Below are 25,819 nucleotides of genomic sequence, written 5' to 3'. Positions count from 1 at the left end.
ATACTCTCCCCCATTCCATCCAGTGGGCCCTGTGAGGATATACAATGTCCGGTGATTGCCTCTGAAGCACCATCCAGGGCAGCTCCATGTCCCAAAGACGCCTCCACCTCTCATCTCTTCCTGCCTTTCCCCATACCCATCAGCCACCATGTCCACTTTTCCCAATCCAATGCCACCTCTTCTATGTGGACATTGGATTGGTTGTGTCCATTGCACCTCTATGTCAAGAGGAGGCTCAGATTCCACATGGATGCTGGATGCAATCCTCCCACTTTCAGTTGTAAGCACTCTAGGCTCCATGGTGTGGTGGTTGTCCTTCTTCAACTCCATCTTAGCTGAGTGTGGTAAGTCCAATAAAACAGATTGTAGGTGCTGGAGTCTGTTGAGGCTCAGGATCTGGCTATCACATTGTCAGTCCAGAGATTCAAATCCCCTAAATATATCTTAAACCCCAACATTAACTGCACCTCCAGCACATTAGCATGAAAGTCTTATGAAGGGAGATCCCATCTGAGTCCAGATTCATCACACATAAACACCATTTCCAAAGAGGGGCCATCTGACCTGGTAGTTAACCCCATCGGCCATGACCATAACTCCCATGGGTCTCTTTAGCCCTCAAAGGAACCAATATCTGGGGGTTGTATCTGCTTTATCTGTCTCTCTGACTCTGCTCAGTTGTGCATAAGGGCAATCCTTCTGCCAGCCTCCAGACTCTTTTTTAGAAACTCGTAGCCATATAAACTCATTTCTCCTTTCCATTTCCCCCTTACTTTAGGTCAAACAGCATTTTAAAGTCATGGTATTTTATGTAGACAGGGATATTCTGCTGATCCGCATTGAACCTTCCGTATAAGGTCATTTTCCAGTTGCATCATCAGTTGGTAGTTGATAGTGGTCCCTCGGTGCCAGGGAGGCTCATCCCCGGGTGTCATGTCCCACGCTGGGGGGAAGGCATTGCATTTACATGCTGAGTTTGGCTTCGAAACTGGCCACATTTGAGTAACCTGAAGGCTGACAGGAGGAAATTCCCAGGCACAATGTTGCTCTAGGCCTTGTTCTTATTTTAGGCTTATCAGCTCACAAGCATAGTCATTAGCATCAGGGGCTCACTGTTGAACCCTCACTCCCTCCCGGTCCCCGCCGCTGCACCTGGGAGACTGTCGCTGCTCCCCTAGGGACCACGACAGATACAGGGCGCACTTCTTGAGCATGGGGCTCCCCTACGCCGGGGAGACCCCTGCATGGCAGGTCACTCCTTGCATGCATCAGCACTGCATGCGGGCCAGCTCCACATGGGTCAAGGAGGCCCGGGGTTTGAACCGTGGACCTCCCATGTGGTAGACGGATGCCCTATCCGCTGGGCCAAGTCCGCTTCCCTTGTTTCGTCTCTTAAGTACAGTCCCACTGCTACTGTTCCTTTATTGTGTGTGTGTTGGGGTGTCTTTACATTGACATTTTTGAATGGTACAGATCATCTAACTTCTAGAATTTTACCTAGTCTTTGTTTGATGATTCCCTTATAATTAAAATCAGGATAAATGTTATAGGCAAGAATACTACGAAGTTGATGTTCCCTGTTTTCCACTAAATAACACCAGGAGACATCTAATATTAGTTTGTTTAGTTTTTGGCAATGCTAAATTTGATTGCTTGGTTCACATGGTCTCCTCCCAATCTGTCCATTTTAATATTCCCCATTTCGTATTGTAATTAAAAAGTAATCAGTGGGATGATACTTAGAGATATAGTATATTTTTTTCCTCCACAGTCTTTAATCCTGTGGTTTCAGCATCCATTGATGATCTTTGCCAGAGCAGTTATTAAGATGATGGTTCTAAAATGGTTATTTTCTAATTCTGTCTTTTCTTCTTAACTTAATTAGCTTGTGTTTTTCTGTAAAAAAGGTATTTCCCACCCTGCCCCTTTTCCTTTCCCTTTTTTATTTTATTTTTTTGTAATAACATTAGGGATCCATGAATTCTTTTTTAATTCAATGTGTTATGATCTTTTTCCATTATTTATTCTTTTGGAGGCTCAAATTTTAGTACCTTTAAGGTCAAAGTGCCCTTAAGCCTGACTCCTTGTCACTTTAATATGGCCCCATCAATCTTTGGTATTTACTTGCCTCCTATCACAAATTCTCGAGGCTCATCTTACATTCTTCCTGCTTCAGACTTAGAATCTACCACTTTGCTAAGGAACCTTGTTTTTTGTGTTTGTTTTCTTTTTGCTGTTTTATTTATAAAAATAAACCAAATTCTGGCAGCTTGGTGTGTGCATTATTATTTGGGTCTTTTCTTCCAAGCACTTTAAGTGGAAATATATATGTATTTAAATAAAAATTATGAGTCCATATCCGTATCTCTAGTTAAATCCAATACCACAGCTTCTTCCTCCTCTTCCTCAAATTCCATTATTGTGTATTTCTTCTCCAACAGTGAAAGCTCTAGTTCCCAACATTATTAGAACATTTACTCATTGCCTGTATAGGACAGTAGATACACAGTGGCTTCAAAACTGCTATAAATTCCATTACCAATTATGAATTTACTGGGTAAAATTTTTTCTTTCTTCCGTTTTATTTTATTTTTAAAATATTTCTTACTTGTTCTTAAAATATGTCCAATTAAGAGTGTATAGTGAGAGCACTGTGTTCAGTTCACAGTATTAATTTTTTATATATCTAGGTTAATTTGTTTCTTATTCTATTCAATTTTAAGTCTTGCTTTATTCCATCATTTTAAAATTTAATTTTGAATTATGAACATGGAATACATTTTCATGGTTTAAAAATCAAAACTCTATAAAGAGGTTTACTTAGAGAAGTCTCACTCTTCCTTCCACCTCATCCCCACTCACACTTGTAGCCTTTCTGTATTTCTTTTAGTATTGCACAGTATCCCCCATAAGGTTTATACCATTTTTCATTCCCACCAGCTTGCATTTCTCATAGTTTTGCTAACAAAGAATGAATTGTTGAGCTTTGGATTTTTCTTGGCCAATCTGATAAATGAGAAATGCTAATTCAGTTTTCTTTTTATTTGTGAAGGTGTGTACATTTTTTTGGGTATTATTATTTTTTCTTTTATTAGAGAAGTTGTGGGTTTACTGAACAGTCATGCATAAAATAAAAGATTCACATTTACCACCCCACCACCAACACCTTGCACTGGTGTGGAACATTATGAAAATTGATGATCACATTTTAATAGTTGTACTATTAATTAAAGCCCATGGTTTAACTTAGGATTCACAGTTTATATAGTGCAGTTCCATGGATTTTTTTTTTTAAGTATGTTTACCATATATACAATCTAACATTTCCTCTTTTAATCATATTCACATATTTATTTGTGGTGTTAATTACTTTCACAGTGGTATGCTAACATTACCACCATCCTTTACCAAAACATTTCCATCATTCCAAATAGGAATTCTGGACGTTAAGCCTTAACGTCCCGTTTCCTATACCTACCCAGTACCCTGGTAACCTGTATTCTAGATTCTGACTCTGTGAATTTGCTTATTCTTATTCTTTCAAATCAGTGATACCATGCAGTATTTGTCCTTTTTTGTCTGGCTTATTTCATTCAATATGTCTTCACAGTTTATCCATGCCATTGCATATATTAGGGCTTCATTGCTTTTTATGGCTGAAGAATTATATGTATATACCACATTTTATTTATCCATTCCTTGGTTGATGGACAGTTGGGATGCTTTCATCTTTTGGCAATTGCTGCTATGAACATAGGTGTGCATATATCTGTTTGAGTACCTGCTTTCAATTCTTTTGGGTATATACCTACTAGTGAGATTGCCAGATCATATGGTAGTTCCATACTTACCTTTCTGAGGAACTGGCAAACTGTCTTCTACAGCAGCTGCACCATTTTACATTGCTGCCAGCAATGAATGAGTGTTCTTGTTTCTGTGCATACTTTCCAACACTTGTTATTTTAGGCTGTTGTTGTTATTGTTTGTTTAAGTAGCATCCATTCTAACAGGTGTGAAATGGCATCTTTTTTTTTTGAAGGTACTGATTTTTGAACCTGGGACCTCGTACATGGGAAGCATGTCTCAAACCACTGAGCTATATCCGATCTCCTCTCATTGTGATTTTGACTGCTTGCTAATGATGTTGAACATGTTGTCATGTACTTTCTGGTCATTTGTATTTCTTCTTTGGATAGTTCAAGCCTTTTGCCCATTTTTTATTCGGTTTGTTTTTTTGTTAAGTTGATGTATTTCTTTATATACACTAGATATTAATCCTTTATTGGATAATGTGGTTTCCAAATATTTCTCCCATTGTTGTAGGTTGTCTTTTTGCTTTTATAATAAAGTGTTTTGAGGAACAAAAGCTTTTTGTTTTGATGAGGTTCCATTTCTCTATTTTTTTCTTTCGTTGCTTGCAGTTTGGGTGTAAAGTCTAAGAAACCACCATGTAACACAAGGTCCTGAAGATGCTTCCCTACATTTTCTTCTGTTGTATGCTCCCACTAATATAAACAAGCTTATGGAATTAATAGCTAGAATATAGATCACCAGACAATAGAATGAGGGTAGAGAATTGGGGAGTCAAGGCTTAAATGTGCAGAATTTATAATAAGGTTGATTGTAAATATTTGGGAATGGATAGAGGTGATATGGAAATGGATAGCAAATAGTAGCGACTGTAAGTACTAGTGCTTATATTTGGGTATGGTTTGTTGTATGGGAAAATTTATAATTTCATAAAAAATACACTGAAAGCAAACTATGGACTACAGTGAATACTAATATATTAATATTTTCCATCAATTGTAAAAAATAAAGAAAACTATGCTACTTCAAAGAAACCAGACACATAGTACCATATATTGTTTGACTCCATTTATATAAATATAAATATAAATATATAGAGATGGAATTAGATTAGTGGTTGTATACAGCAGGGGAATGGTAGAGGGACTGAGAAAAGGGTTTTCTTTTTAGAGTACTGAAAATGCTCTAAAATTGATTGTGGTGATGAATGCATCACTCTATTATTTTTTTTTTTTTTAAGTTTTATTTTTTATTTCTCTCCCCTGCCCCCGCCACCCCCCTCCAGTCGTTTGCTCTCTGTGTCAATTCACAGCGTGTTCTTCTGTATCCACTTGTATTCTTGTCAGCGGCACCCAGAATCTGTGTGTCTTTTTTGTTGTGTCATCTTGCTGCATCAGCTCTCCTTGTGTGCGGGGCCATTCCTGGGCAGGCTGCACTTTTTTCGCACTGGGCAGCTCTCCTTACAGTGCGCACTCCTTGCGCATGGGGACACCCCTAGGCGGGGGACACCCCTGTGTGGCACGGCACTCCTTGTGTGCATCAGTACTGCACGTGGGCCAGCTCATCACACGAGTCAGGAGGCCCTGAGTTTGAATGTTGGATCTACCATGTGGTAGGCAGATGCCCTATCCATTGGGCCAAATCTGCTTCCCAGATCATACTCTTTTTATCAATTCTGGCAATCTCTGCCTTTTGACTGGAGAATTCAGTCTATTTAAATAGTAATTTAAAGTTACTATTGATTTTCTTCTTCCATTTTGCTATTTAGCCTTTGTAAGTTTCATACCTTTTTGTCCCTCACTTCTGTTGAAGCCTACTTTTATATTTATTTGCTTTTTTGTGTTTTACCATATTGAGTGCTTTTTCATTTTGATCTGGATATATTTCTCATCTCTTTTCCTTGTGGTTATCATAGGGTTACAAGTATATGCTGAATGTATAACAATTATATTTGGTTTGATACCAACTTAACTTCAGTAGCATATCCATGCCTTTCTTACCTCCATCGTTTTTGATGAGAAATTGGCACTTAAATTCAAGGGAATCCCAGTAACATTAACATGTTGCTTTTCTCTTGCAACTTTCAGAGCTCTCCCCTTATCTTTCGTGTTTACTAGTATAATCAATACATGATAGGGTATATTTTCCTTTGTGTTTAAACTGTTTGGTGTTTTTTGAGCTTCGTAGATATACATATTCACATCTTTTGCCAAGTTGGGGAAGTTCTCTGTCATTATTTCTTTGACTATTTATTCTGCCCCTTTCTCTCTCTCTTCTCCTTCTGGGACTCTGAAAACATGTATATTGGTGTGCTCAATGGTATCCCACAGCTGTCTTAGGCTATTTTAATATTTCTTTTTCTTCTTTTCCTCAGCCTAATTTATGTCAAGTGTCTTGTCTTCCAGTTCACTGATTCTTTCTTCAGACTGCTCTATTCCTGGGAATTTTTCATTTCAATTATTGTGGTCTTCAACTCAAGTAGTTCCGTTTGGTTCCTTTTTATACTTTCTGTTTCTTTATATTCTCATATTGTTCATTGTTTTCTTGATTGATATTCTGTAGTTCTCTGTAATTTACTTCATCTCAAGTATTTTCTTAAAAGATTTATTTACTTATTTTTAAAGAATCTCTACCCCCTACCCCCCTGAAATGGCTCTCTCGTCTGTCTGCTTATCTTCTCTAGGACACACTGGGAACTGAACCAGGGACCTCCCATGTGGGAGGCGAGTGCCCAACTGCCTGAGCCACAACCACTCCCTGCTGGCTGGATAGTCTGCTGGCTGTGGTATCTGTTGTGGTGCATTTGCTTGTTGCAGCAGTTTAGTATCTGTTGGCTGTAGCACTTGCTCGTTGCAGTGTCTGTTTGTTGTGGTGTCTGCTGTTTGTGCTGGTTGTGGCATCTGCTGTCTTCTTTAGGAGGCACTGGGAACTGAACCCAGTGCCTCCCATGTGGGAGTGGGTACCCAACTGCTTGAGCCACATCAGTTCCCCCTTAAGTATTTTTGACATCATTTTAAAAAAGACTTAGTTCAGTATGTCCTTGTTGTTGTTTGTTGGTGTTTTCTATATTTTTATCCTCTCGCTTTGTATGGACCATCATTTCCTGTTTCTTTGTTCCTCTGTACTCTCTTGTTTCACACTGTTCATTTTCATATTTTAAATGTTAAGTCTGGGTGTTACCTCCTGAGATGTCTGTTTCCTGGTTATGTTACCAGGTGGTGATGAGAGAGGTTTCCTTGCATTCTTTCCTCAGTCTCTTCTATATTTTGAAGTTCAAATGTTCTATCTTCAAATTCATTTATTCATTCTTCTAATATTTCAAATTTGCTGTTATATGCCTCTAATGTATTTTTAATTTCATCCATTGTGTTTTCATTCTCATAAACTTTGCTACTTCTTTTAAAAAGATTTATTTTATTTATTATCATACCCCTCCACCCTCGTGTTGCTTGTATTCGCTGTCTCCCTGTGTCTGTTGTGTGCTCGTTTTTTTAGGAGGCACCGGGAACTGAACCTGGGACCTCCCATGTGGGAGGGAGATGCCCAGTGGCTTGAGCCACCTCTGCTCTTGCTTGTTGTATTTCACATTTTGTTTTTTTGTTGCACCATTCCCGCTGCACCAACCCATCATGTCAGCTTGCTGTCTTGCTCGTCTCCTTTAGGAGGCACCAGGAACCCAACCCAGGACTCCCATGTGGTAGACAGGCAGCCATCTGCTTGAATCACATCCACTTCCCTTTTCATTTTTTTTTTTTACAGGGTTTCAACTTGTTTTTTTATGCTCACAGTGTCACCTTAGTAGCCTTTATCTCTTTAGTCATATTTTCATCTCCTTAAATTGCTTAAGGAGGTTTGTTTGAACATCATTTATTGTCTTAAATTCTCAGTCTCATCTAGATTCTTGGCTTGTTCCTTTGACTGGGCCATATCTTCCTGTTTCTTAGTATGGTTTGTTATCTTTTGTTGCTACCAGGTATCTGCTTATGTTGGTGATTTTATCGATCAGTTTCTCTCTCTTGCCTGGTGGTTTTATTTCACAGCTGTTTTTTGATTTTCAGTTTAATTTTTTCTAAAACTTTAATATTGCCCTGTTCAAGTTGTCAAAATTGGGGCAGGGAGCTGCTAATAAGGCCCAATTAGGTCTAACATTTCTGGGGAAAAAATGGGAGAGACCAGTTTGTCTTCTTTCACTTTCCTGGCTAGCAAGCAAATGGTGCTCCTCAGCAAACCCATCCATAGGGATGAATCCTTCAATTTTCATTAGTTCAGAAGAACTAATGTTATGCTAGTTACATTCACCAAAGAGAAACCACAGTCAGCCCTCCATCACACCCTCCCTCTTCCCAAGGAGGAATTTATTCTTTCCCCTTTCCTTTGGCTGCTCAGCTGAGGCTATTGGCCTATGTGGTGGGGGATGGGAGCATTCCCTGCCACAGGGTTATAAACTCATGGTTTTCCCTTTGGGAGTCTCTTTGTCCCCAGTCCCTCCTGGATTATGTGCTGGGCACATTCCTGGCCTTTGGGGGACCCCAGAGTGGCTCCCTCAGATGACTTCCAAGCCTTTTCCTGTATTTTGCGAAAGAGCTGCACCCCGCCTGAGCTACTCCAATGCTGTCTTGGATCCTTTTCTGAGAGCTTTTCTTGAGTTTCAGCCCACCTGTCAGGAAGCTGTGCCCAACGCAAATGCACTGTACAGGGTTTTCCCTGGCTTACTGAGCCTCTGTCTTGTTCTGGACTTTTGCTTGCTAGTTGTTTCGGAGTTGCACTGTTTACAGGAGTTTGGTTGTCCCTTCTGTTTCCCAGAGAACTAACCTTCCTTTTCTGGATATCTGAAGCATTGAGAACTTTATTCAACTATTCCAGACTGTTAGCCTCTATAGTTTTTTATATTCCTTTCCTTGTCTCATGCTACTTAGGTCTGGGTGCAAATTTTGGAAAGTGGGTCACCCCATGGAGGACTTTCCCAATTTGGTCTTTCCAGCTGAATGAGGTGCAGACCAGCTCCAAAGTGCCCTAAAACTTTTCTGACAGTTCTCCAAAGATGAGCTCCAGGCCTACCCAGAAGATGCAGCCCCTCTCTGACTTTTCCTCACATCTCTGAGGAAGCCCTTTCCCCAGTGAGAGTTGTTTTTTCGCCTGTTTGTTTTTAGGAGGTACTGGGATCAAATCCAGGGCCTCATACATGGGCAGTAGGTAGTGAACCACTTAAGCTATATCCGCTGTTTAACTTTAACTCTTTAACCCTTTAAATTTGTCTTTCATGAAACAAACATTTATGGAGTTCATTTTGAGTACCATGTACTGTGCAAAGTGTTGAGTATATAAAAAGATGTCGACATATTCCCTACTTTTAAAGTTCTTGTAGTCTTTCTTGGAATGCAGATGTTTATATGGCATAATTTCAATATTAGACAAGTATAATGTTTGAAGTGTGTATGTGGAAGATTATGACATAAGATGATTTTTATGTTGGGTTTTGACAATTTGCCAAGCAGAAAAAGTGGCAAATTATATTATCAGCAGATGACATAAGGAAATGAATGGACTCATGACAAGAGCTTGGTGTTCTTTGAGGAGGTAAGTTCAATGGTTATAAAGCATGGGAGTAGTGATGAGGTGGTGTCAGATTGTGAATAAAGCTTTAGTGCTTGTAATTCATCCTGTGTACACTGGGCAGCAGATTTGAAAAAGAAATTATTATGAAAAATGTCAAATATACACAGAAAAAGTGGTACTTACAACTTTGACTTACATTCAACAATTATCAAATATTGCCATATTTGCTCAATTGTCTGTTCTTTCTTTTTCCATGTTGATGTATTTTAAAAAAGCAATTTGAGAGAGACACAATGTGAATTCATTCCTACCAACTTTCTTATTGGGAGCAAGGTCAAAGTAGGGATAAAAGATGCTTAAATCTATTTTATAAGTATTTATTCTCTTAGTAATATAGCACATGGATTAAAGGGAGAAAAGGGAGATGGCCGAGAAGCTAGGACTAAAAGGAGGAAGACAAATTCAGAGTTCTAGTTGAAAACTTAAATACTGCTCTCAGTAGTTAAAAGAGCACGGAGAAAATTAGCATGATTATGGAAGAACTGAATGATACTATCAATTTCTGGATCTAATCAATACATGTATTTGTTGCTAATAGTTGAAAGATGGAGCCTTCGTTGTTAAAATAGACCTAGGTTGGGAGCAGAGGTGACTCAAGTGGTTGAGCACCTGCTTCCCACACAGGAGGTCCCAAGTTCAGTTCCCAGTGCCTCCTAAAAGCAAAGGCAAACAGCAAGCAAACTAACAAACCAACTCAGGGGAGCCAATGTGGTTCCGTGGTTCAGTGCCAACTTCCTACTTACAGGGTTCTGGGTTCAATGACTGGCTCCAGTACCTTTAAAAAAAAAAGAAAAGACCGGGTTTAAATTTGCTGTTTAGTAGCTGCATGATCTTAATATCTTTGAACATTATTTTTTACACTTGTAAAATGGGGACTGTAATAATATGACATAGCAGGGTGGTTGTTAGGATTTAGCATATTAGTCCATTTTCATTCCCTTTCTCCCATTTTAGACAGGTAAGAGCCAGTTTGAGTAGTTTAGACTAGAGGTGATAATGGTTAGTCAGAAGGAGTGATGAAGTTTTATAACTGTGGTAGTAGTGGCTGTGAATTAGTAGAGGAAGACATATTTGTACTTCATTTTAATGAATGAGTGGAATTTATTGGACAGACTGGCAATAGATGAGAGAATTGGAAGTGGAAGGAAAAGTATGAGCATTTGGGAGTGACTAAGGTATAGAATATGTGATGGGAGGAAACGGGGGGAAAAATAAAGCTCATGAGTTAGAAGAAGAATGGGTGAAGTAGATTTCAGTAGGTCTAAGACTTTTAAATTTCAGACTGTAGAATCCCTTTCCCCTGCAGTGACATCTTAACCTTATTTCCAATTGTTGATCCCTGAAGCTAATATGTATCCTTCTTCCTTCATGCCTTTGCATTAAGTCAGTTCTCCTTGCCTTCTTCTAGTTAGTCCTTCGGATTTCAGATTCATTTACTCACTCACCCACCAGCTATATTTAATGAGTGTTTACTGTGTCATGTGCTCATACTCTATTGGTTTTCTTCATTACATCCTTTGTTTTTTTTTTTGGGTTCCATCTTATATGTCACTTGCAATGAATCCATAATATCCTGGTCATTGTTTTATAATATATCTTTTTAACTCAGTATTGTAGCTGCTAGTTTACCTATTTCTTCCATTAGTTTATAAGCATCTTGACACTGCTAATGTGTCACTTATTTTCATATTCACTATTCCTAGCACAGTGCCTAAAAGGTGAATGCTTATTGACTGAATCAGTAAGTAATGAATAAATTGACTCCAGGATGTCACAGTACCCTAAATAGTCAAAGAAAACAAAGTATCTTTGAGCCTTATTTTGTAGTCTGGCCAAAATGTAGTATGTGTAAGAGTGTGTAATGGTATGTGAGCCTGAAAAGAATGTAGACTCTGCCATAGACGGTCTTGGTGATGGTTTGAACTTGAAACTATAATTTGCCTTAAAGCAAAAAATATATAAACAACAGAAAAAGAAGAAAGAAAACAAAAGACTTAAATTTTAATTTAACATGGATAGCATTGATTGCAGCCAGTAACACAATTATAATGGTAAATATACTCACATGGCCTGGATAGGTGGTATGCTTTGTACTTTTGCAATTTCTTGTTAAATATTAAACTCTTATTATTTATATCAACCATTTTTATTTTTCTTCTAGTGCCTATGTTGAAAAATATCTCCTTGAGAAGTCCAGACTCGTTTATCAAGAGCACAATGAACGGTATATATTTTTATTTTTATAATTAGATCAATTATTTATATAATTAGATCAATATTTTCATTTCACTTTTTTCCAATCTGATGTTTATTAATTCTTTTCTTCTACTTGCTTTGGATTTAGATTGTTCTTTTGTTTAACCCCCTTAGATTCTTAGTGTGGATGGTTAAGTTATTGATTTGAGATCTTCTTTTGTAATGTGGTCATTTGTTGTATAAAGTTTCTTGTAAACATTGCTTTACTGTTTCACATAAGTTTTGGTATGTTTTTGTTTTCATTCATCACAACATATTTTCTAAATTCCATTGTGAATTCTGTTTTGATCATTGATGATTTAGAAATGTGTTGTTGAATTTCCATATACTTGTGAATTTCTCAAATTTATTTCACTTCTTAATTTCTAATTTCATTCTAAGGTGGTCAGAGAACACACTTTCTCAGTACTTTTAAATTTTTTGGGACTTGTTTCATGTCATAAAATATGGTTTGTCTTGGATAGTGTTCCCTGTAAACTTTAGAAAATGTGTATCCTCCTGTTGTTAGGCAGATTATTTTATAGATGTCTGTTAGGTATAGTTGGTTTTGGTATTGTGAATTGAAATTTTTCTTCATTTCCTTTTTTAATGTTTACTGCTGGTGTATAGAAATACTACTGATTTTTGATTGTTGATCTTGAACTCTGCCTCTTTGCTGAATTTATTAACCCTAGAACATGGATTCTTAACAAGTGGTCTGTGAGCTTGAATTTAAATAAATTAAAAAATCTTTATTCTAGTAGAGATGTGTTGGTATGGCTATGATATATTTATTAAATAATACACAGTATGGTGTGGACTTAGTAAGGTATCTGTGGTTTTCACCTGAGTGGCAAAGGGATCTATGGAACAAAAGATGAAGAACTCCTGCCCTAGAAGCTTTCTTATAGATTCATTGTGATTTTCTCTATATCAGATCATATTATCTGTGGTTAAGGATAGTTTTAATTCTTCCTTTCCAATTTGGATGCCTTTTATTTCTTTTTCTTTCCTAAACTCTGGCCAGAATTTCCAGTGTAATGTTCAGTAGAGAGTGGTGTAATTGGACATCCTTGATATGTTTCTCATATCAAGGAGAAATCTTTCAGTCTTCTATCTTTGATTATGATGTTAGCTGTGGGTTTTTCATACATGTCCTTTATCATATTGAGCAAGTTCCTTTCTAGGCTAGTTTTCTGAGTATTTTTAATAAGAAAGGTTTGCTGATTTTGTCAAATGCCTTTCCTGAGTCAGTTGAGATGATCATGTGGTTTTTTTCCCCCCTTGATTCTATTATTGAAACTGTATCACATTGGTTTTGTTATGTTGAATGAACTTTGCATTCCTGGTATAAATCCCACTTGGTTATACTGTATAATCCTATTAGTGAGCTTTGGCCTCAATTTGCTAGTATTTTGTTTAGGACTTTTATATCTATAGTCATAAGAGAGAGTGGTTTGCAATTTTCTTTTTTGACATCTTTATCTAGCTTTAATATTTCGGTGATGCTGTCCTCATAGAAGACTTAGGATATGTTCCCCACCTTTTCAAGTTTTTGGAAGAGTTTGAGCAGAGGATTCGTGTTAATTCTTTGAATCTTTTAAAATTCACCAATGAATCCTTCTGGTCCCACACTTTGTTGGATTATTGATTCAGTCACATTATTTGTCATTGATCTCTTTCTATTTCTTCCTTAGTTAAAGTAATTTGTGCTTTTTGCAATTTGTCCATTTCTTCTAGGTTTTCTAATTTGTTGGCATACAAATTTTTATAATATTCATTATTATTTTTGAAGGATAGATTTGCTGGATGTAAAATTATTGGTTGACAGTTTTTTTTCTGTCATCACTTTAAATTTGACATCCCACTGCCTTTCACTCCCATGGTTTATGATGAGAACTTGGATTTTAATATTAATAGAATAACTTGTACTTGATGATGTCTTTCTCTTCATGCTTTCAAGATTCTCTCTTTTTCTTTTGACTGTTTGATTATGATTTGTCTAGGTAGTATCTCTTTGAGTTCATCCTGCTTGGATTTGGTGGAGCTTCTTAGATTTATCATTTAAAGTTTTTCCTCAAATTTGGAAATAGTGGGCAATTACTTCTTCAAATATTGTGACTGCCCCTTTCTCTTTTCTGCTTTTTGGGTTCCCATTATGTGACTGTTGTTATGCTAATGGTGTCCCATAAATCTCTGAGGCTCTGTTGATTTGTCTTCATTTTTTCCCTTTCTTATTTTTCCGACTATATAATCTAACTTTACCTGTCTTTAACTTCGCTGATTCTTTCTTTTTCCTGATTTAACCTGCTATTGATTACTTCAATTAATTTTTCCTTCCAGGTACTGTATTTTTTGACTCCAGAATTCCTCTTTGGCTTTAAAAAAAAATAGTTTCTTTATCTTTATTGATGTTTATCATTTGGTGAGACATCATTTTTATACTGTAATTTTTTTTTTAAGATTTACTTTTTATTTTTCTTCCCCTGTTGTCCGCTCTCTGTGTCCATTCGCTGTGTGTTCTTCTGTATCTGCATGTATTCTCATTAGGCAGCTCTGGGAACTGATCATGGGACCTTCCGGAGTGGGAGAGAGGCGATTACTCTCTTGTACCACCTCTACTCCCTGTTCGGCTATGTCTTCTTATTTTCTCTCTGTGTATCTTTTTGTGTCATCTTGCTGTGCCTGCCCTCCCTGTCGGCCAGCACTCCTGCGTGGGGCAACTTTCCCGCGTGGGTGAGCACTCTGCATTGGCCAGCTCGCTGTGTGCACCAGCTTGCCCTCAGTAGGAGGCTCTGGGCATTGAACCCTGGACCTCTTATATGGTAGATGGGAGCCAAATTGGTTAAGCCACATCCATTTCCCTGTCCTTTAATTTTTTAGACATGTTTTCCATTTATTATTTGAAAATATTTAAAATGGCTGATTAATTCCTTTGTCTAATAAACCAATATCTGGGCTTCTTCAGGGACATATTCTATGGTTGTTTCCTTCCCCATGTATGGGCTATAATTTCTTATTTCTTTGTACTTATAAATTTTTGTTGAAAACCATACATTTTAAGTTATATAATGGGGCAGCTGTGGATATGGGAATCTTCCCATCTCAGGACTTATAAGGCTTGTTTTTTGTTGCTGCTGTTTGATTGTTTTTTGACCTTTCTGAAGTAATTTTGTAATTAATATCTGTTGTGTGTGGCCATTGAAGTCTCTAATTGGTTGGCTTTTTTGTCAGTTAATATTTGGACTGAGATTTCCTTTAAATTCCTGGAAACAAAAAATCTCCTATTTTTTGACACTGTGCTTGTCAGCACTCCTCTTGGAAGTTGACATCTCCAGTGTTAAGTTTACTTTTTGTTTGCATAGAACCTACAATTAGAGGTGAGAGCTTATGACTTTCTCTGGTCTATTCCAAGCATGTGCTTAGTCCTTGACATATGCACAGCTATATGCATGCATGTGGCCTTTTAGATTCCCAGGAATATTATCAGAGCTTTTCAAAACCCCTATGATTTTATTACCAGGTTTTCCTTTTAAGCTTTTTGGTTAGCCTATTGCTCGTCACAGATGTTATCCATTGCTTTCAGGCAGCTGCAGTGTTTAGCAGTTACCTATAAGTTTTTTACACAAATACCTTGGGGAAAAGACTTTTTGTGCTGAGTGAGCCCTGAGTCAAGTCAAGTCAAGACAGCTTTGCAAGTGGAGTCTTCCAGGGAGCTACCAGGCCATTTAAGTAATTACAATTTTTTTGTGAACTAGGTGTCACACTAGCTCAATTCCCATTCCACCCCTTCTGCTGGCTGCCAGGCTGCTGGTTTTCCACCAGTATTCTATTGTATTCAAGGCTTCTGTGGAACTGGTGAATGGGTGATAGAATAGGGCAAGATAAATTGCCACAAAGCTTGCTGGTTTTACTTAGCTTAACTGTTTTTCTTGAGTAAACACTCCCTCAATTGCTGCAAACTTTGGGTCAGTTTTCAGACTTCTGAAAAAGTTGACTTTAACAAATTTGTTTTATTGTGGAGGAGAGAATTTTTAGAGGTCTTACTTCCCATTTTGACTGCCATTGACCTTTTATTTATTTTTATTTTTGTCCTTCTCTTTTGTAATCATTGTCTAAGACATTATATTTTGTATGAATACTTAAATATTGAAATTTTCACATCTGTATTAAAAATGATGTAGGGGGTGGAGGGGTATATGGGGACCTCATATTTTTTTAATGTAATGTTAAAAAATTAAAAAAAAATGATGCACAGTGGAATCATTTTACTACTTAGTATTTGCCTTTTTTCTGTTTTTAAATGGTAACCACAAATCACATTTGTTATAAAACCATGCTTCTTAATGTTTCCAACAGGAACTATCATGTATTCTACTACCTCCTCGCAGGAGCAAGTGAAGAAGAGAAATTAGCATTCCATCTAAAACAACCAGAGGAATATCATTATCTTAATCAGGTAAGTTCACAAAAAGTATTTTGAAACGTGGGACTTTATTAACTCTTGACAAAAATGTTTTTTTGTCCTGTACTTTGTTTCCTGAACTTGGTGATGGATGTTAACCAAGATTTTCACATGTGTAGTTTATAAATTTTTATGATGTGGTTCTTAATTTAAAAAATATTATCCAAAAACAAACAAACAAAGAGAAGAAAAAAGAAAAAATGTTATCCAGGGGAACAGATGTAGCTCTAGTGGTTGAGTGCCTGCTTCCCATGTGTGAGATCCTGGGTTTGATCCCCAGTACCTCTTAAAAACAAACAAACAAACAAACAAACAAAAACCTACTCTCATTGGGGAACAGATGTAGCTCAGTGTTTGACTGCCTGCTTCCCATGTGCAAGGTCCTGGATTCATTCTCTGGTAAATACTAAAACAGATATAAAAAGATGATAATATATGTGTGCTTTTTGTTCTTTGTAAGACTCTTTAAAAAAAAAAAAAAAACAAGCTGCCAGTAGGTACCACCATGTCAGAAAAATGGTTTACCATTTTTTCATTCCCTGGTAAATCCTAAAAAAATATATATATATTTTATATATATTAAAAGATGATTTATATTTGTGCTTTTTGTTCTTTGTGAGACTCTTTAAAAAAAAAAAAACAATAGAAGTTGCCAGTAGGTACCACCATGTCAGAAAAATGATTTATTTTTTCCAAAGTGGTTTTCCTTTTCTAGTCCCCAGTAAGTTAAATATTTCTAACGATGAATGGTTGTCCTTTGTAAGTGATTACTTTAAACCTGGCTTTCATGTTTTTAAGTCTAATACTCAGGCCTTTTAACTGATATTATAAAACTGATTTAAGAGTTCGACTTTTAATAATTTAATGAACAGTTGAGTATTCAAAGTGAAATTCTTCAAAGACAGATATGACTTAGAGATTTTGAATCTTTCCTTGCAACTCATGATTCACCACTAAAATTTTATATAACTTCCACAATGGAATAATAACTAATTTTCACAAGTTTTCATTACTTTGGTGTCTACATTTCATTATTATTCCTATTATTAACAAAATTCTAAAACCAATAGCATGGTATAATAGATCATAAAAAGGAGATAGTTTTATGTTATTTTTTGATTGTTTGAGGCAAGATGTAATGTCCATTGAAAGAAAATCCTTTATGATGATTAAAAATATTCTTAGGACTGTTTTGTGAACAAATTGACACTGTTCATGTTTCAAAAGCTTTAGTGCCTATTTACAGTTATAAAAGTAACATCTTAGAATTTTCCCAATATATATAGCATTCTTTATAACTTGTATTTCTTAATTTTAAACTATTTATATATTAATATAAACTAGCATAACTTTGAATTTCAAGATAATTGCTTTCTGATATAATTTTAGGTACTTTTGCTGATAGTTACATAGATTATTATTAGTAGTAGTATTTTTTAAAGATTTATTTTCTTTCTTTCTCTGCCCCTGCTGCCCCCCATTGTTTGCGCTCACTGTCTCCTCTCTGTGTCTGTTCTTTGTATGCACTCTGTGTTTGCTTGTCTTCTTTTCAAAAGGCACTGGGAACCGAACCTGGGACCTCCCACATGAGAGGAGACACCCAGTCGCTTGAGCTGCCTCTGCTTCCTGCTTATTGTGTCTCTCATTGTGTTTCCTTATTGTCTCCTCGTTGTGTCATCTTGTTTCATCAGCTCGCCTCGCCAGCCTGTTGCGTCAGCTTGCTGTCTTGTCTTCTTTAGGAGGCATGGGAATAGAACCCAGGGCATCCTGTGTGGTAGATGGGTGCCCAACTGCTTGAGCCGCATCTGCTTCCCTCCATCCATTATTTTAAAATTGTTGTCAGCTTCTGAAAAATTTCCCCATATTTAAATTATTTGCATTATATTTGGGTTTTTGAATATTTTATTTTATGCAAAATACTAATTGCCCTCAAATGAGTTGACAGTTGTTACTATTAGGAAAATCCAGAGTTTAGTATCTTCCTTTCAGATCTTTTTGTAATCAGTGGCCATACCATACCTATTCTTGGCATAATATCACTATTTATAGGATATGACACTCAGTAGTTGATATCAGAGTCATTTGGCAATGGCAAGTATGGGGTATGCATGATAGTATACAATCTCTCAGACTCTGATTGCTTACTCAGCTGTTTTTTAAAAAAATTTCTGTCCCTTTTACCCCCCTGCCCCATTGTCTGCTCTCTGTGTCCATTCACTGTGTGTTCTGTGTCCACTTGCATTCTTGTCAGCGGCACTGGGAATCTGTGTCTCTTTTTGTTGTGTCATCTTGCTGCATCAGCTCTCTGTGTGTGCGGTGCCACAACTGGGCAGGCTGTGCATTTTTCGCGTGGGGCGGCTGTCCTTGCTGGGGTGCTCTCCTTGCGCATGGGGCTCCCCTACACAGGGGACACCCCTGCGTGCCATGGCACTCCTTGTGCGCATCAGCATTGTGTGGGGCAGCTCACCACATGGGTCAGGAAGCACTGGGTTTGAACCCTGGACCTCCCATGTGGTAGGTGGACGCTATAAATTGAGCCAAATCGCTTCCCTCAGCTGTTTTTTGTTTTATGCTGCTATGCAGAATTACTTTCTTGGTATAGCAGTAATGCTCTTTGCACGTTGCTTCTGAGAGATGATTAGAGAAGTGTAATAACCTATACTTCTACCTAACTAATTTGCCTTACTTTCAGATAACAAAGAGACCTCATAGACAGAGCTGGGATGATTATTGCTGTGACTCTGAGCTGGTCAGTTCAAGTACCTAATTATTCTTTATTCCTCTTAAAAGGCCCCCACCTTGCTCATTTGATTGCATCCATCTCATTACTTAGGCAAAAAGACTATTAGGTGAAATATAGACAAAATAAAATCTAGGAAGGAATATTAACCAATATTTTATTTTCTTTGAATTGATTGACTTTTATGTGTGGTTTGCTGACTAAAAACCAGTCTGTTTTATGGGTCAAATAATAATCATATTACTCATGTCTGTGTGTCTGGTAATTAACTAATGAATTAATTAATTAAATTTTCTTCCTGGAAATATAATGTCTTAGTACTTGCTTTTAATTCTTACTTCATGTGATTATAAACTCCATTAATTGAAAAACTATTTTGTTTCAATGTTGAAAGGTAGTACAAAATTATCAATATGTATGCATATTAAATTTTTTCTTTAAGAGAAAGTTAATTGCATTATTATTTCATAATCAAGTAGTTTATGGTTTCAGATTCAACATTTCAGAAAACGAATATTAGATATTTACAGGTTCTTGTAAATTTTAGTAGAAATTTTAGTCACAAATCTTTAAGCTGTTTGCCCATTCTTTTTTTTTTTTTTTTTTTTTTTTTTAAAGATTTATTTATTTTATTTAATTCCCCCCCCCTCCCCTGGTTGTCTGTTCTTGGTGTCTGTTTGCTGCGTCTTGTTTCTTTGTCCGCTTCTGTTGTCGTCAGCGGCACGGGAAGTGTGGGCGGCGCCATTCCTGGGCAGGCTGCTCTTTCTTTTCATGCTGGGCGGCTCTCCTCACGGGCGCACTCCTTGCGCGTGGGGCTCCCCCACGCGGGGGACACCCTTGCGTGGCACGGCACTCCTCGCGCGCATCAGCACTGCGCATGGGCCAGCTCCACACGGGTCAAGGAGGCCCGGGGTTTGAACCGCGGACCTCCCATATGGTAGACGGACGCCCTAACCACTGGGCCAAAGTCCATTTCCCTGTTTGCCCATTCTTGAGACATTTCCCCTTCCCATCTTTCACTTATTGCTTGGCAACTATAACTCACTGAAAAGCAGGTGGGGGAATGGGAAACTTCTACTGCACATAGAATACTTCATTTCCTCTAATACAGCTTAATTGTAATCTGATCTGTTATTATTTAGAGACAAAATAAGTAATATTTAAGACCAAACTTAAATCCTGGCTTGTCTGCTTACTAGTTTTGAGACCATGAGCAGAACACTTAATTCTTTCTTTCCACCGTTTATCTAAGGGACTGATAAGTGAACTTCATTTTTAAGTTTTGTAGGTATTAAATTAAACAATATATATAAAATCCTCAGTAATTGCACAATAAATCAGGTATCCACCTTTGCTGCCACCACTGAAGTTGTTGTTGTCTCTCTTTTTCATTTAAAAGAACTTTTGAGCCATAATTTCCTACTCCCTTAATATTACTTTTATTATCCTTTCTCAGTGTGTTTTCAAGTCTATTATAGTTTAAATTGGATTAATTTCTAATTCTCTTTCTCACAAGTTAATTACTGTGAATTAGTAATAAATCATAGGACATATTTTTTATTTAAAAAATTTTATTGAAATATTTCATGCCTACATGAACACACATCAACCATAAGTGTATAGTAAAAGTTGTGAACTTACAAAACAAACATGCATAGCATAGAGGACTCTCATATATCACCCTACCACCAATACCTTGCATTGTTGTGGAACATTTGTTACAGATGATGGAAGAGCATTGTCAAAATTTTACTACTAACTGTAGTGCATATCTTGCATTTGTTATATTTTTTCTCAAACCCACCCTACTATTAACACCCTGTATTATTATTATATATTTGTTATAGTTCATGGGAGAATGTTTTCATATTTATTCTGTTAACCACAGGCCATCATCCACCACAGGATTCACTGTGTTGTATATTCCCATGCCTTGTACAAATCCATTCAAAGTGTACATTCAGTGGCACTCATTTTCATCACAGAGTTTTGCTGTCATCACCTTTGATTTGCTTTTTCCTGTTAGGTCCTTCCTAATAGGGCATCTGGCAGCAAGTTAGACTTTGTTTCCCTATGGATTATTAGAATTTCTGTGGCTAGCATTATGAGAAGAGAGGATTTTTAAAGGAGAGGATTGTGAAAGATCTGTTCTGTGTTTTGTGCTATTCTTATCATATATGCTATAGAATTGTATAAATGATCCCAAGGGAATTATAAATGAGAAAATCTCTTTTTACAAGGGCCCTGTTGTTGTCTGCTGTGTGGTGATATAATTCCTTTTAAGGACTATCTTATTAAATGACTGCTAACTTCTATTAGAGGTGTTACAGAGGAGAGAACAGAGTATTTGAAACTGGGTAGAGTTTGATTTGGCCAGCCCTGTGGTTTACAAGGTTTTTGACCATAGGCAAGTTATTTAACTTCTCTGAGTCACTTTCTCATCTACAAGTGTGTGTGTGTATGTCTGTGTAATATTATCTCTGTGCTTTTAGGATTTAGTGAGATTATACATCTCAGTTGTCTCTCAACAGTGATTGATATATAGAGGATATTTAGTGAATGCTAATTTGTTTCCATCTTGAAATGATAATCTATCAGATAAGTTCTTATTTTCCTTATTATAAAATATGAAAGATGAATTATTATTATTATTTTTAAAAGATTTATTTATTTATTTCTCTCTCCTTCCCCCTCTCCCCGCCCCCAGCCCTGGTTGTCTGTTCTCTGTGTCTATTTGCTGCATCGTCTTTGTCTGCTTCTGTTGTCAGCGGCACGGGAATCTGTGTTTCTTTTTTTGTTGTGGCATCTCTTTGTGTCAGTTCTCCATGTGTGTGGCACCATTCCTGGGCAGGCTGCACTTTCTTTTGCACTGGCGGCTCTCCTTACGGGGCACACTCCTTGCACGTGGGGCTCCCCTACACAGGGACACCCCTGCGTGGCAGGGCACTCCTTGCACGCATCAGCACTGTGCATGGGCCAGCTCCACTCAGGTCAAGGAGGTCCGGGGTTTGAACTGTGGACCTCCCATGTGGTAGACGGACACCCTAACCACTGGGCCAAGTCTGCCGCCTCTACGTTCTTCTTTGAGTTTTTTAAAAAGATTTTTTACTTTTATTTATTTCTCTCCCCTCCCCAGTTGTCTGCTTTCTGTGTCCATTCACTGTGTGTTCTTCTGTGTCTGCTTGTATTCTTGTCAGCGGTACCAGGATTCTGTGTCTCTCTTCGTTGTGTCATCTTGCATCAGCTCTCCGTGTGTGCAGTGCCATTCCTGGGCAGGCTGCACTTTTTTCGCACGGGGCGCACTCTTTGTGTGTGGGGCTCCCCTACACGGGGGACAGCCCTGCGTGGCACGGCATTCCTTGTGTGCATCAGGACTGTGTGTGGGCCAGCTCACCACATGGGTCAGGAGGCCCTGCGTTTGAACCCTGGACTTCCCATATGGTAGGCAAATGCTCTATCAGTTGCTCCAAATCGCTTCCCAAACCCATGTTCTTTATATCCTTTTTTCTTAAACCATCTACAGCATGTTTACTAACTCTTAAACCAATTATTCTAATTTATGTCCTTCACTATAAGCTGGGAGTTTTGTGGCTTTTAAGTACTATTCTGGGAAACATAGACAGCATAGTAGAATGTATCTAATTTGATTCTTTTTTCCTTTATCCTCTCCTTCCTTCATAACCACATTAAGTGCTTACTGCATACTAGGCTTCTCCCCTATACTAGTAAGGAACAAGAGGTTCTCTTCATCTTGGACAAAGGGAGAAAGGGCCTGATGGCATGAAAGAGCAATTTGGTTGTATTTGTGGGGAATAGGTAGTGGCATTGTTATGAAGATTAGAGCTTGGGCTCAATTGAACAAAGGAATTGACTATTTTTTATTTCAGTTAGAATGGGTTATAGCAGATCTTGGTCTGTATTCTCTCTATCCTTTGAACCTCAGCATTTCCTTTGAAGTTTACCATTTCATTGTTCTCTGTCAGATCTCCAACTTTCAGTATCTGCATTTTCGAGCCGGCAGGCTTTTTCCAGAGCTCTTGATGGCCTTTATGCTCTTCCATGGCCCTCCTGATGTGCTGAGGATTTAATACCTCCCTCCTCTCATCTCCAGTAGTCTTTAGCTAGTGATTTATGGGAGATGATATATAAATGTTCTAACTACCTCATCCCTCAGTGTTTTGTAAGTTTTCCCAGATTCCCTATGGGATTAAATTCACTATGCACTGTGGTAACTAGTTTCTTACTTTACTCTTCTTAAACTACCATTCATTACCTATTTCAGTTTCCACTCTCCTATGCCTTATCCTCAAATCTTGGCCCCAGTGTATACATTGAGGGGAACCTGTTGACAGAGAGGGTTCTTGTTCAATGGCAGGAATGAATTCAAGGCAACAAGACTGTTTATTGAACAGTGTTAAAGGCAGGAAAGCAGGAGCAAGTGGATGTGTCCTGTGCTGAGAAGCACAGGGGTAACCTCCCAGTGGAAGGAAGCCTCCTAGCAGAGAGCTATGTAGAGGGGTTGTTTAGTTGACATAATCTTATAAGTCCTTGGGCAAGGGCGGATTACTAGATAAATTGGGCCATTGTTCCTGAAACTTTAGGCATCTATCTCTTGAAAGGAAGCCTCTTTCCCTGGAAATCTTGTAACCTCCTTTTGTTGACTGTATTTAGGGGTCTCTGACTCTCCACATGCCTCAGGTCTCTAGATAACTGCCTCAGGTCTCTAGATAAGTGACTCTCCACCTGCTCCAGGTTTTTAAATACTTGATTCTCCAGGTGCCCCAGGCTCCCTATTCTACCTCAAACCCAAATTAATATAAGGGGATTTCTGATCTGGCAGGGTAATCTATCCTTAGTTTTTCCTTTACAGTTTTAATTGGGGAAATGGTAGTCAGCATCAATATACATTTTTAAAAACTGATTATGATTTTATTATTTAACTGAGCCCACTTTGTGTTTCTGAATAACAAGGATAACAGCAAATATAAATGAATTTACATTTTAGTACTTCTTTCAGTGTACTGTCTAAGAATTATGTATGTATACATATAAACTGTTATATATATGTATAAATTGTTTTACTCACTTTTTGTGCAAATAAGATCATCTTTATGAGAATCATTGCTCTGTATCATTGAGTTTACATAGGTAGAACATAGTTTTTTCCATGTTATAGAAAACTGGACAATATCATAAAGTAAATGAACCCTCTGGTTTTGGAAAAGGGAAAGCACAAGCTTTTTCAAAAGTTTGCATGTTATAGAAAACTGTACAGTATCATAAAGAAAATGAACCCTCTGGTTTTGGGAAAGGACAAGCAAAAACTTTTTCAAAAGTTTTACTATAATTAAAAAGAAAAATGTGTCAAGTTTTGAGTTAAAATTCTTAGTAAGACATAGGCATGTTGATAAGAATGCATCTTAAAATTGCTTAATAAAAATTTTATAGGCAGAAAATTAAGTGCATTGATTCTCTAAGAAAACTTTTCTTGCAGTGACTAAAATTTTAACCTATGCATGTGTATCTTTCCATAAAGGGAATGAAATTATTTTTAATAACATTCCAAAACTATATTTAATGTTAAACTTTATATTTAGATATATTCATTCTTTACAGTGCCTAGAACAGGTGTAGTAGTTGATAAATACTTAATAAAAATAAATGGACATTTTCTTTATTTCTAAAAAGGAACATTTAATTCAATTCAGTACTTTGTCATTATTTCAATAATTATGTGTTTAGTTCATTAATTATACACTATGTTCTTGGCACTGTCTTGATGCTGAAGATTAGCAGTGAATAAAACAGATAAAGTTCTTGTGTTTCATGGAGTCCTTGATGGAACATTGCCTAGGAAGATGGACATTAAAAAAGTAAATATTAATACAAGCATGAGGAGGTTTTTGAAAATGTAAGTGCAAGGATTGTGAGAACATAGTGAAGGGATTTAAGGGTTCATTTGTTGTTTTAAGATTTGGATGATGTCCACCCTGTTACTATTTGACTTTTTTTGGTAATTAAATGTAAGGGTTACTTTAAAAATTACTATATTTTTTATCTGATATTCTGTCACTTTTTACTCAATCACATGAAGTATGTTCTTTGTGGGTTTTTATACTTTCACATATACTTGTTTCTTTTGCTGATTGATTATCATGTTATCTATATGATTTCATTAGGAACTGCATATTTCATTATTTCATTAGGAGCTATTTCATTAGTACATTAGGAATATTTATATTACATCTTAAATTACTTTTGAGAGCCTTGCCCTAGTTATCTTGAATGCAACCTACTGGTATTTTGGTATGTATATGTTTATTTTGCATACCGTTAGTAAGGTAAGAGCTCTGATGAATTTGAGGATGTCTAAATAGTCTACCATCTCCAATACATAGATACTCTTATCTAAAAAATGCCTTGTTCTGAATGGCCTGTTGTACTTTACGTAATCTCACTTTTTCCTTTTATCTTAAATAAGCAGGATTGCTTCACAGTAGAGGGGGAAGATTTGAAACATGACTTTGAACGCTTACAGCTGGCAATGGAAATGGTAGGATTTCTTCCCAAGACAAGAAGACAGTAAGTGCATTTACTGTATTCTTAAACCCCTAGTAGAGAACAAATGTATTTGAAAGATACCTCTTCCTTGAAAGATACCTTTGCTAAAAGGCTTAGTTTGAATTGCTTTTTTTGGTCATATTTTCTTTGAGGATCTGATGAAAACTAGAGCTCTTCATCCTGTAAAATGTATATTCATAAACATTTGCATATTAATTGCTAGAATTCATGGTGCCCCTCAAGCCTGTCCATGGGCCTTCCTTAAAATATTGCTTTACTGTATGAATGATCTCTAATCAAATCTTAGTCATGCACACCTACCAATAAAAAATATTTTTGTGTATTTTCTCAGTTTATGTCTATACTCTTGTACTAAGTATATTTATTCATTG

At 37.1% G+C, this 25,819-nt stretch overlaps 1 protein-coding gene across 3 annotated transcripts in view; it reads left to right on the top strand.

The window, feature by feature from the left end:
• Nucleotides 1-25,819, top strand: part of MYO9A (myosin IXA) — a 391,855-nt gene that overhangs the window by 119,027 nt on the left and 247,009 nt on the right. For all 3 annotated transcript variants that reach the window (XM_058294436.2, XM_071214269.1, XM_058294435.2), the window contains exons 4-7: nucleotides 11,588-11,650; nucleotides 16,021-16,120; nucleotides 18,819-18,875; nucleotides 25,351-25,448. In XM_058294436.2, the coding sequence (XP_058150419.1) occupies nucleotides 11,588-11,650; nucleotides 16,021-16,120; nucleotides 18,819-18,875; nucleotides 25,351-25,448 (318 nt within the window). The remainder of the gene's footprint in view (nucleotides 1-11,587; nucleotides 11,651-16,020; nucleotides 16,121-18,818; nucleotides 18,876-25,350; nucleotides 25,449-25,819) is intronic.

This window comes from Dasypus novemcinctus, chromosome 3, assembly GCF_030445035.2.
Source record: "Dasypus novemcinctus isolate mDasNov1 chromosome 3, mDasNov1.1.hap2, whole genome shotgun sequence".
Lineage (NCBI taxonomy): Eukaryota > Metazoa > Chordata > Mammalia > Cingulata > Dasypodidae > Dasypus > Dasypus novemcinctus.
This window is presented reverse-complemented; position numbering and strand designations above follow the sequence as displayed.